The sequence below is a fragment of the Lithobates pipiens genome, unplaced genomic scaffold (genome assembly GCF_037356315.1).
Source record: "Lithobates pipiens isolate NorthernLeopardFrog02 unplaced genomic scaffold, aLitPip1_a1.2 Scaffold_18, whole genome shotgun sequence".
Classification (NCBI taxonomy): Eukaryota; Metazoa; Chordata; class Amphibia; order Anura; family Ranidae; genus Lithobates; species Lithobates pipiens.
In genome coordinates, this window is record NW_027507758.1 from 638,182,799 (window position 1) to 638,195,786 (window position 12,988).

The 12,988-nt window shown below is 48.7% G+C and overlaps 3 protein-coding genes across 3 annotated transcripts in view; 1 reads left to right on the top strand and 2 right to left on the bottom strand.

Annotated features, from left to right (window-relative positions):
- LOC143986898 (uncharacterized) overlaps positions 1-12,988 on the top strand; it is a 1,277,526-nt gene that overhangs the window by 656,455 nt on the left and 608,083 nt on the right. The gene's annotated exons all lie outside the window — the stretch shown is intronic.
- LOC143989688 (uncharacterized) overlaps positions 1-12,988 on the bottom strand; it is a 162,172-nt gene that overhangs the window by 146,875 nt on the left and 2,309 nt on the right. The window lies entirely within an intron of this gene.
- LOC143989993 (uncharacterized) overlaps positions 9,523-12,988 on the bottom strand; it is a 41,554-nt gene continuing 38,088 nt past the window's right edge. Inside the window, exon 8 of the mRNA XM_077490233.1 lies at positions 9,523-10,346. Coding sequence (XP_077346359.1) covers positions 9,523-10,346 — 824 coding nt within the window. The remainder of the gene's footprint in view (positions 10,347-12,988) is intronic.

Sequence of the window (12,988 nt, forward strand, 5' to 3'; positions counted from 1 at the left end):
CGTATAACTGGAGGGGATGAAGCCGACATGCGGTTCACCACCTGCACAACCCCCATGTTGTCACAATTAATGCGCAACTTCAGATTCCTACACTCCTCCCCCCACAGCTCCAACGCCAATACAATCGGAAATAGTTCCAACAGAACCAGATTGCCCAGAAAACCCGCTGCTTTCCAAGCCTCCGGCCAAGGCTCTGCGCTCCACTTGCCCCTGAAAAACGCCCCGTACCCAGTAGAACCGGCAGCGTCCGTGACCAAATCCATGTCAAAATTGCTGACAGGGCCTGCCATCCACATGGCCCTACCATTGTAAGAAGCCAAAAATTTGTGCCAAACCCGCAAGTCCTCCCGATGCTCCCTTCCCAGCCGCACAAAGTGTGTGGGAATGCTGACACCCGCCGTAGCTGCCGCCAGCCGCCAGCAGAAAATCCTTCCCATGGGAATGATCCTACATGCGAAATTCAGCTTACCCAAAAGCGACTGCAACGTCCGCAACTGGACCTTGCGTCGGCCCTGAATATCCCTAACTTCCCATTGCAATTCCACCAACTTGTTCTCCGGCAGCCGGCACTCCATTGCCCGGGAATCGATCACGATCCCCAGGAAACTCAGTTCCGACGTCAGACCCTCCGTCTTATCGGCTGCCAAGGGAACCCCAAACCTGCCTGCGATGTGCTGCAACTTGGACAGCAAAATCGCACACACAGCGGAGGCAGGTGGGCCCACACAGAGGAAGTCATCCAAATAATGGATAACCGACTCCAGACCCGAAGCGTCCCTCACCACCCATTCCAAAAAGGAGCTAAACGTCTCGAAGTACGCACACGAGATCGAGCAACCCATCGGTAGGGACATATACACAAAATATTTGTCGCGCCAGTGGCACCCCAACAGCCTAAAGCTATCAGGATGAACCGGAAGCAGCCGGAACGCCGATTCCACATCGGCCTTAGCCATCAGCGCCCCCTGACCATAACGCCGCACCCACCGTACCGCAGCGTCAAACGACGTGTAGGACACCGTGCACACCTCAGGGTCAATGAAATCATTCACTGAGCCCCCATTTGGAAAGGACAGGTGATGAATGAGCCAAAACTTCCCCGGCTCCTTGGGGACCACCCCCAACGGGGAAACCACCAAGTCGGGCCACGGTTTTTCCCCAAACGGCCCCCATATGCGCCCGAGCGCCACCTCCGTTTGCAGCTTGTCATCCACCACCCCCGGATGTTCCAATACGGACTTCAAGTTTTTCGCAACCCGCGGCACCTCCGGCAGCGAACACGGAATCCTGAAGCCGTCCCGGAACCCCGCCGCCAGCAAACGCGACGCCGTCCCATCCGGATACCTACTTAGAAAAGGGAGCATCCTTGCCAGCATCACCGGCGTCCTCCCTCTTCTGAGCAGCATCCCCGACTCGTTTGCCTTTACGGAAGCACTGGGACAACATGTGAGCCCCACCGCAACCGGAACACTCGTGCTTAAACTTGCACGCTCCCCCGAACTTGCAGGCTCCCTCATTGTACTGCCAGCAAACCCCCCACTTTTTTCCGGCCGGCAGTCCCGAGGTAGGCGCACTCCCGGCCCCCCTGAAGAAACTGAGGCGGGGCCCTCGCCGACGACATAAGCCTCATCCAGAGGCTGATGTCCTTGTGGTCCCAGCGCAATTCTAGCCACACCGCTTTGCGCTGCCGGAATTGCTCATCGTACCGGAGCCACGCCACCCCCCCCATACACCCGATGGGCCTCCCCAATCGCATCCATATAACAGAAAAGTGCCAAGCAATTCTCAGGGCTCTTCTCCCCAATGACGCTAGCCAAAATGGCAAACGCCTGTAGCCAATTAGAGAAAATGCGCGGTATCAGCCGATACCGCCGCTTCTCCTCATCCTCCTTCTTGGAATCATCAGGTTTAACCCTGTCCAAGTTGAACTTTTCCAACGGGAGAAGCGAGAAAATCTCGACATACTCCACTTTCCAGATCTTGTCCCGCACCTCCTGCTTCAAGTGGGCCCCCAGCGACCCCTCGAAACACACATAAACCTCACACCGCGCCGCATTGGCCAATCAAACAATGTCCGACCGCGCCACCAAGTCTTTCTTGCCCGCGTCAACCCCAGATGCCCCGCCTCCCCCCCTCTGTCGTCGGCACCAAAGGTGCCACCGGCGTCGTAACCCCCGTGGCCCCAGAGGCCACCCCGAGCTCCCCCGCTGGGGGAGCCACCCATGGGGTCACCGGCGGCGGCGAGGCCTGCCCCCGGTCAAAACGCCCCACCAAGGCCCGCAATCCCTCCAACAGGTTCCGCATCTGTCCAGCTGGTTCCGCACCCCCGCCCCCCGGCACCGCCGCCGCAGAAACCCCCGCCACCCCCGTGTCGCACCCCACAGGCGTCACTGGCCTCCCCGTGCCTGCCTACACCACCCCCAACAAACCCTGCAATGCATTAGACAATAAAACCGCATCAGGGGACTCACCTGGCTGTCCAGGAACTCTCCTCACAGCCGGACTAGCGACATCTCCCCCTGGAATGGGCAGCTCCTCCTCATCCGATACTTCCCCCTCAGACCGGTCCTCCTGGACCCATGTAGGCGGGGGTGTAAGCCCCCCGGGGGAAGAGACCCCGGAAGCTGAAGCCACAACCCGCATAGGTGATTCCGCTGTGTCCTGCTGCACTGTGTCCTGCTGCAGCATCCCCCCTTCCCCCTCCCACTGTCTCTTCAGCAGCACGCCGGCCGCGTGACCCGCCCGCCCCACCCCCCCGGGCCGCGGCATGAAGACCGCTCCAGGCCCCCTGAGTCCCCCTGTGTTCGTTTGGCTGGGGGGAGCGATCGGTCCTCCCCAGGGCTTCTGACTACACGAGGCAGCCGAGGGTCAGGCCCAGGTGAAAAATGCGATGGAGGCCGGGACCTCCGCGCGCGTTGTAAAGGCTCAAGCCTGGTCCCGATGTCCCCGCCAGGCCCCCGAGGTGCTCCCGCAGCCACTCCGGTCCGCGTTCCCCCGCTTGCCGCCGCAGTCCCGCCAGCATGGTCTCGATGTCCGCCATCTTCAGAGGAGCAGTGGTAAAAAACTGCCTCCTCTCTCTGTCCCCTCCGTCGAACTGGACTTTGCTCCGCCCACTCCACCTTTTATAGAGCTCCTCCCCCATCCCACACACTCTCCACCAGCTCCTCCCCCTCAGCCTATTCACCCTGAGGCTTAACCCTCTAGCTCCCTTAAACATCCCCGTCATGCCCGGCCCTCCATTACTTCCATCCTAGTCCATCCACTGCGGGCCTCACTTGATGTCTGTGTATGCAAGGGATCCACGGTGCAACCGTGAGGTCTGCACCACATACAAAGTGTTCCATGGCCACCCACAGCTTGGCGTTAGCAGCGTACTTCCAATCTGCTATCTTGGAGAGTATGACTACATGATAATACATCCTAAAGTTTGGCAGGGCCAGGCCCCCAGCGTCTTTGGCATGTTATAAGACATCCCTGGATACTCTGGGGTGACTGTTCCTCCAAACATAGCGGGAGATCATGGTCTGCAACGTTGCAAAAAATCCTATGGGTACCCCCATGGGGATCATTTGGAATAGGAATAAGACTCTGGGCACATGGGCGTCCGCATGGGGGGCCCCCCAGTGCTTTCCTGCCCCACCACACTCTCCTGCCCCCCCAGTGCTCTCCTCCACCACCACACTCTCCTGCCCCCCAGTGCTTTCCTGCCCCACCACACTCTCCTGCTCCCCCAGCATTCTCCACTCCCCCTGCATTTTGGCCCACCCATGTGCTCTCCACCCCCCATAGTGCTCTCCAGTCCCCCATGCTTTCCACCCCTGTTCTTTCTGGTGCTCTCCACTCCCCCCCGCTCTTTGTACCCCCCCCCCCAGTACTCTCCAGCCCCGTGCTCTCCACCCCTGTTTTTCTGCCCCCCCAGTGCTCTTCACCACCCACACTCTTAGCCCCCCAGTGCTCTCAGCCTACCGTGCTCTCTACCCCTGTTCTTATTGGCCCCCCAAGTGCTCTCAAGTTCCCCCCAGCGCTCTCCGCTCCCCACCCCTGTGATCTCCACTCCCCCTCGCTCTTTGTCCCCACCCATGTGTTCTCCAACCCCGCCAGTACTCTTTGCCCCCCCTTCTCTCCAACTCCCACCCAGTGCTCTCCACTTCCCCAGGACGAGAGGGCAGGCTGACTGGGGCCGGAAAATGAGGAAGGCTGAAGGTGCAGGTGGCCAGGGACCACTCCATCGCACAGCAGACAGATCCTCTGGAAGGAGCACCGTCCCCATCCAAAACTATGAAAACAGCCTATACAGTGACAGTATGAGATCAAAATATGGCCACAACAGATGTATTGCAATGTAAAAAGATGTACATTCTCTAGGCTATATGGGAATGGAACACAGCCGCCAGAGTAACTTCCAATACAAAGGGAAGATGAATTATCTGTTATATAACACATATGTATTACCAGTGGAAAGATTTTCATCAGATTGTCGAAAAGGGGCGGAGCATGAGTGGCCTTAAAATGATGCCCCCCTTGGAAAAAGTCCTGCGGACGCCCATGTCTGGGCAATATGTTCATTTTAATAATGTTAACCCTCCCTAGCCAGGTGTGTGAAAGGTTCTTCCATTTTCTCAGGTCTTCCCTGATATTGTTCAGTAGTGGGAGGTAGTTATATCGAAAAAGGGAGTGAATATTTGGTGTAAGGTAGATTCCTAGGTATTTCATACTGCGCTGAACCCATCTATAAGGGAAGAGGGGCGTATTAGATCTGCTTCTCGTCTGGGGAGATTAATATTTAGAATTTCCGACTTAGAAAAGTTAATTTTAAAGTTGGAGAGTTTTTGGTAGGTAGAGAAGGCCGACATCAGATTAGGCAGGGAAATACGGGGCTGTTGGACAAAAAATAAAATGTCATCAGTATACGCTGCATATTTATGGGTCGTGGGACCTATCTGAACCCCATGGATATTAATATTATGTCTAATTGTGGACAGGAAGGGTTCGAGGGTGAGAGCAAATAGGAGCGGGGATAAAGGGCAGCCCTGTCTGGTCCCATTGTACAGCGAGAATGATTCACTCAGAGAGCCATTTATGCAGACACGAGCTGTGGGAGTGGAGTAAAGTGAGGTTATGCGGTAGAACATTTTAGGGCCAAGACCAAGGTGGTGCAGAGTCATTTTGAGGTAGTCCCAGTCCACCCTATTAAACGCCTTTTCAGCATCCGTAGAAACAAGTAGGGTGGGCTGGGAGCACTGTCAAACGTATTGAATCAGGGATATGGTCCGGAGGGAATTATCCCTGGCTTCCCTACTAGGTATGAAGCCAGTCTGATCCTTAGAAATCCAGCTAGGTATTAGGGGAAGTAGCCGATTGGCCAGAACCTTGGAGTATAACTTGACATCCACATTAAGCAAGGAAATTGGCCTATAGCTGCTGCACGCTGTGGGGTCTTTACCTGGTTTAGGTATGACTGTTATGTGGGCCGTGAGAGATTCCGGGCGCAAACAGGATTTTCAAGATATAGAGTTGGCGTATGCCGTGAGGTGGGGGAGTAGGATGTCACTGAATGTTCTATAATAGCAGACAGCGTACCCGTCAGTGCCAGGGGCCTTTCCCATGGGTGATGACTTTAGAGCTGCCTGGAATTCCTCCACCATAAGGTCCTCTTCTAGGGCCTGGAGTGCGGAAGTGGATAACGTGGGCAAATTGGCCTCTCTTAAGTATGCCTGTATGCAATTGCGGTTTTCCCCCGGAGTTAGCGAGGCCGTTTCGCTCTGTACATTATACAGATCCGCGTAATAATCGCTAAAAGCCACAGCTATGTGGGGAGTAGCATGTACTAAATTGCCATTGGGGAGTTTTATTTTGGGGATGAAAGACCTGGTTTGTTTCGCCTTGAGGGATCTCCCCACTCATACAACGACTCAGCGAAGCGTAGGAATTTCCTGCTAGTGTCTAGATCAAGAAGGGTTTTTAATTCCTCCCGTTTCAGAGTGAGGGCTTTTAAATGAGCCATATGTAAGGTAAGTTTATGCTGCTTGTCCAGTTCTGCAATTTGACCGATGACCTGCTCGATCTGCCGACCATGCTTTCTCTTCTTCCTAGATCCCAGTTCAATGAGTTGTCCCCGCATGGTAGCCTTGTGGGCTTCCCACACAACAGAGGGGGAGGACTCGGGAGAAGTATTTTCGGTGAAATAATGGCTTAGGTATGTCAACCAATGTATACTGTGTACTTTGTAATGCTGGATATTGTTATTCTTTTTTTGTGTGTCATATGTACTCTGAATGGGGGGGGGGGCTTGTTGAAGGGAAGTGGTTTGGGATTTATTTTTTATTTTATTTTTTTATTTTTTGGGGGGTTTTGGTTTGGTGTGATTTCTATTTTTCTATTTTTGTGGTTTTGTCTGTATTGTGTCAACGTAATTTTCAATTAAAATAATAAAAAGGATTTGACTAAAAAAAAAAAATATAGGTTTTATTGGAACTATCATGTTCCCCTTCAGGGTCAGAGCATTTCCCCATTTATGGGGTAAGAACATTCTTTTCATTTTGGAGATAAATTCTAGTAATATGGTCCTCTAAGCAAACAGCACTGACAATAAATAGACAAGACAATGACCATCCTGACCATACATGGCCTACAAAGGGCAATTATTACACTACACAGGCAGCCAATAGCCAATCATTACAATATGCAGCCAACACAATGATGGAGTGCAGGGGTCATGAGTATGGAGCATAGAGCCCCCTTACATTGCAGGTCAGGAGGAAGGTAGTAGCAACCCTCATATTACCACCCTCACATCCACATCCTATTATAGTTAACAGTGGACCGAAATTTCAGCCACTGAAACATATCGGCTGAAAACTGTGCTTTCGGCATCGGCCAAAAGAAGAAAAGTTGCAGATAATGCCACCAAGGGGGCGGGTTCAGCCACAGGTGCCGCACATTGCAGGGTTGTCATCCTGGTGGCTCAGGCTCCTCCTCCTCTCCTCCTCATGCAGAGCGGCTATGTCTGTGTGTCACGGAGCTGAAATGTCCGGGCAGATGCAGTAACAATGTCCAACCTCCTGTGAGAGACGGCACACTGATTCAATGCCGGGACATTGAATCAGTGTTACCTGATCACAGGAGATGGGACATCCTTACTGCAGCTGGGAAATTCAAATACTGCTCTGTAATACAGCGGGAGATCGACGCTCTAATCCGGGGACTGGTAGGCTGCATATGACAGGCACTGGTGAGGCTGCATTTGACAGGCACTGGTGAGGTTGCATCTGATGGGCACTGGTGCATCTGCATTTGATGGCACTGACAAGGCTGCATCTAACGGGCACTGGTGAGGCTGTATCTAATGGGCAATGGTAGGCTGCATCTGATGGGCACTGGTGAGGGTGAATCTGATAGGCACTGGTGAGGCTACATCTGATGGGCACTGGTAGGCTGCATCTGATGGCCACTGGTGAGGCTGCATCTGACGGGCACTGGTAGGCTGCATCTGATGGCCACTGGTGAGGCTGCTTCTGACAGGTACTGGTGAGGCTGTATCTGATGGGCACTGGTAGGTTGCATCTGATGGTTACTGATGAGGCTGCATCTGACAGACACTGATGAGACTACATCTGACAGACACTGGTGAGGCTGCATCTGACAGGCACTGGTGAGACTTCATCTGATGGGCACTGGTGAGGCTGTACCTAATGGGCACTGGTGAGGCTGTATCTGATGGGCACTGGTAGGCTGCACCTGACAGGCACACCAGTGAGGCTGCATTTTATGGACAATGGTGAGGCTGCATTGATCTCTTGTATCATGTCTGCAGTCTCTGACCATCTCCTGTATCATGTCTGCCAGAGGTGCACCGAATGGAAATTCTGCTAAAACTATTAGCAGCGTGTTTAAGTTTAAGAGATTGCAGACATGATACAAGAAATGGTCAGGGACTGAGGACATGATACATGAGATGGTTATAAACTGAGGACATGATACAAGAGATGGTCAGAGACTGAGGACATGATATAAGAGATGCAGAGACTGCAGACTGCATTTTTCTTGCACTAAAGGTGCCAATAATGGGCAACAATAAATTCATATTAATTAAAATTGATGATATTAACTAAAAATCAAAGATAATAAAATTATATATAAAAATATAAAACTGTCATTTTTGGTTTTCAGCTAAGAGCATCCTCATTTTTGGTTTTGGCACCAAAATTTCCATTTGGTACACCCCTAACATATATATAATATATATATATATATATATATATATATATATATATATATATATATATATATAATGTTAGGGGTGTACCGAATAAATAAAGAAATATATATATATATATATATATATGTATGCTCAAAATGTTATTCTCTGCAGATCTACTACTGCTTTCACTTTACACCTACTTCATTGATCGTATGGGGTTTGTTCAATATTTAAGTAAACTGAACCAGGTGCAAATTCAAATACAACATAAAGTGCTTTGTGGTCAAGATGCAGTTCCCTGCAGATTCACTGCTTCCAGTTTGCATCTACTTCAGTGAACTTATTTGTCCCCAAAAAAATTCCACAAATCACTGAAAAGTTGATGTGTGAAAGTGCTCCGTGCTCCAAACTGAGTATGTTGTCAGGTATTAGTATAAAGCCATGTCTGATGAAGAAGACTAAGGAGTCTATTTATAAAAAATATATATTGGACGAATGTGACAATCATTCATCCAGCCGTTACAAATTCTGGTCATCGACATAGTGATTTCCTATGACCATCAGCTCCATCTAGCGGACATAATGGGTTATTTTTCCTGAAATACCTCAATCATTTAAAATAGTTCAATATTAAATTATGGCCACTAGATGGAGCCAAGGAAAACACTGTATAAAATAAAATATATGCCATAAGCTCTTCACAGCTGGGTGAATGCTGGTCACATTTGTTCAACTATTTGTTTTTAAATAAACTTCAAACTGTTTGTGAAATATTACACCACAAAATGTACTCAGCCAATGAAAGGTAATTACTCCATTTTTATTTATATCCTGCTATCAATGGCCAACACGGTACAACACTTCATCCATGTCTTTGGTGATCTCTGATCTCCTTATCAACTGTTTCTTACATGATGAAGATCAGCCATGGAGTATATCTGAGGTGTATATCAGGGTGTGCTTCTTCCCCACATGAGAGCTGTGATGTCCAGCAACATTCATATAGAAGACATTTCCCACACTCAAGGCACTAATACACCTCGAGGGTTGTGTGGGATCCCTGATGTACAGGAAGACAGGACTTCAGGGAGGAACATTTCCCTCACTCAGGACAGGAATACGGCTTCTCCTCCGTGTGAGATCTCTGATGTGCGTATAGACTGGACTCATCTGAAGAAAATTTCCCGCACTCAGCACAGGAATACGGCTTCTCTCCCATGTGAGAGCTCTGTGTGGAAAGACTGTCCTTCTGTGAAAAACATTTCCCGCCTAGAGATGATTTAGTTTGCATTGTGCGCTATACAAGTATTTCATTCATTCATTCATTCAGAACAAGCATACAGATTCTTCCCCGTGTGAGTTCTCTGATGTGTGTCAAGATGGGACTTCACTGAAAAACATTTCCCGCACTCAGGACAGGAATACGGCTTCTCCCCCGTGTGAGATCTCTGATGTCTGTGAAGATTGGACTTCTGTGAAAAACATTTCCCACACTCGGGACAGGTATACAGCTTCTCCCCTGTGTGCAGTCTCTGATGTCTGTAAAGATCAGATTTCTGTGAAAAACATTTCCCGCACTCAGGACAAGAATACGGCTTCTCCCCCATGTGAAATCTCTGATGTGTGTAAAGATCGGACTTCTGTGAAAAACATTTCCCGCACTCAGGACAGGAATACGGCTTCTCCCCTGTGTGAGATCTCTGATGTGTGTGAAGATTGGACTTCTGTGAAAAACATTTCCCACACTCAGGACAGGAATACGGCTTCTCCCCTGTGTGAGATCTCTGATGAGTATTAAGATGGGACATCTTTGAAAAACATTTCCTGCACTCAGGACAAGAATACGGCTTCTCTCCTGTGTGGGATCTTTTATGCATATTAAGATGGGATTTATAATGGAAACACTTCCCACACTCAGTACAGGAAAACCTCTTATCAGTTGAAAGGACGGAACCGTCCCTCACAGTCTGAGGTTCCTCAGAATAAGAGGAATACGATGGTCCATCTACACTGTGTGGTGCCGGATGGACATTTGAGGTGGTCGGGTTTTCTCCTGGACTATACTGTGTGATGTCCTCATCTTCTACTTTACAGTCTGGAGACAAAGTGAGACAATCCTCTGAGGTTTTCCTCATCTCCCGTCCATCTACTAAAATAGAAATACAAAGATTATTACTAGACATGAGCAGATTGGTTCCCCTAAACCAGGACTCCGCCCACATCAGGCAGCTTTGTTTCTGAGGATCTCAAAATCCCACCCTCAAGGTAACTAGTAAATCCTCTGAATCTCCTACTAGATCATTTATTTCTTCATAGATCTTAGTCAGAGAGTGAGGAAACAACGAGAACTGTCTTTTATAGGAGTGACAGTGTAGAGGGGATTATAGGACGAGTGTCCCCTCCCCCTCTATCACTCATTGCCATCTTCCCAACACAAGAAGTCCTGCACTTCCTTATTTAGTCCATGATTTAGTCATGAATAACAGCGGGGCTGAGCCCCACCAGAGGTCAGAGAGTGATGATGGGGGGAGAACAACCAAGATGAAGATTGGACTGATCCTGAAGACCCCCATCATTGGGTTATTGACTCCTCCCTCATTATCACTTTCTGTTTAAGGTTCCAAAGTTTGAAGATGTTATCACATTATTATCACCATGTAAAAGTCTGTGCTCCAATCACATCATCAGATATAAATATGTCAAGCTGGTAGAAAATGGGTGTAACAAAAGAGAATACATATTATGTGTATATATAGCAGTGGGGGGAGGGGAGAGAGCAGAAGTCAGGACTATGTAATGTACAACATATTGTATAAGATACAACAGAGAGGACTATATAGTATCAGAATGATGTAATGTACACCATAGAGTATATGGTGCAGAGGTCAGGCATATGTAATGTACAACATCTAATATATAGTGCAGGGGTCAGGATTATGTAATATAAACTATATAGTTTGTAGCACTCTCCTAGATAGGTTACTGGATAAGATAGGATCAGTAAATTATTTTTGGCTCCCCTGTAATCAGTGAAGGAGTATGTGATTGCTTTGGAGTGTATAGGCTACCCTGGCTGCAGGATTCTAGAATGTAGTGGGCTGAACAAGGCAAATTGACAGCCTGAATATGTGATTTCAGTCAATCCCGGGATGAGAGTGCCTAGTAGGGGGCTGGGGAGTGTATAAATAGTCTGGGGCCTGAGGCAGCCCTGTTCATGTCCAAGAGGAGAAGTTCCCAGCCTGAGGGGCTATAATTGAACATGTGGTCATGGAGGTCCCAGTTATGCTGGAGCTGGGGCCTATTCTAGTGAGCCTTGCTAGAACTGATTGAGAATCTGGTCTTGAGAATTTAGGGGAGAAATGCTTGGCTGACATTGGAAGGAGGCATGCAAGTATCCAGGGACATTTGTAAGTACAGACCTGTATGTAGGATCCTAGTGACTGTGTGCTGCGACTATCTTGTGCTTCAGTGCCAGAGCTTGCGGTTGGAGGGACTGTACTAATTGGTTTGAGAAAGTAACAGTGTCCATATGTTACTACACTGTACTACTGGAGTATTGCCCAGCCTTCCTGCACCCTATCCCAGGTCACCTTATAATAAAGCATCTAAAAAGGGACATCCCTAGACTGTTAATTTAGCCAGAAGAGTGACAGTATTGTAACGAGAATTTAAATTGAAGCTCCACACCACTACTAAGAGATCAAGATACAACTTTACTCATTAAAAGTCAGGGTACAAAACAAAAAGTAGCCAATGTGATTTGAGGGTCCAAGCACTCCTTGCATCAGTCCATCAATCGCAATATTGTAAACAAACCAGAAGTGACCTGGACTTACAATTCTAATTTTTCTATTGTGGATTACAAGCACAGACCTTATTAGCACCTGCTGCAAGTCAAGCCGTGATGAAGGTGACGCTAGGACACCTGAAACCTTCTGGGCACTTTTTGAATCGTACCCCTGACTTTTAATGGAATAAAGTATCAGGACCTGTTAGCAGTGGTGTGGCACTTCAATTTCAACTCTCGTTACATTACACTACAAGCCAGGGAGACTGTGGAGATCTTCTTGGAGTGAGTGGCCTGCTTTAAATGTTTAATTAGGAAAAGTTGTAGAGGCGAATTGTTCTATCAGAGATCTTGCTAGACTGGGTATAGGGCAGAAGACCCAAAGAACATACCCAAGGTGCCTAGGTCTAGTAACGTCTATGGTGAAAATTGAAATTTTTCTGCCAGCTGAACCCCCAAATCTCCATAAATCCAGTCTAGCTACATAAATTGTGTCGGCAGCACAGAGAAGGAAGATTATCAGAGAGAAATACAGGAATACAGGACGGGGAACACAGCTCAGGAAAGTGACCAGGGGATTACAGGCTGATATCACCCAGTCCTTGCCCTACTCTGGACCAATCAGTGAGCAGTATGAGTGGAGGAATGTATTTAGTGTTAATGACCCACCTGTGCCGATCTCTGTAGGAGTGTCCTCTTCTATAAATGTCCCCGTTATTCCATCCTCCTCCATAGACTGCTGATCATCCCTAACATACGTCTCTTCTTCTTCTTCAACCTCTACTTTTATAACTATCAGATCTTCAACCTAAACCAAGAGAATGAGAGAAAATATTAACTGTAAAAAATAAGCTCAAATAAGAAATCCACACATTGTCTCCATGAGTTTGTGTTTTATAACCTCTCTCCTACTAACCTGGTAACAGTGAGGGATGGTGTGACCCTCCTGTGTGGAATCCCGGGAATAAAGAGGACTGGGACATCTCTCTGGTGGGTTCCTG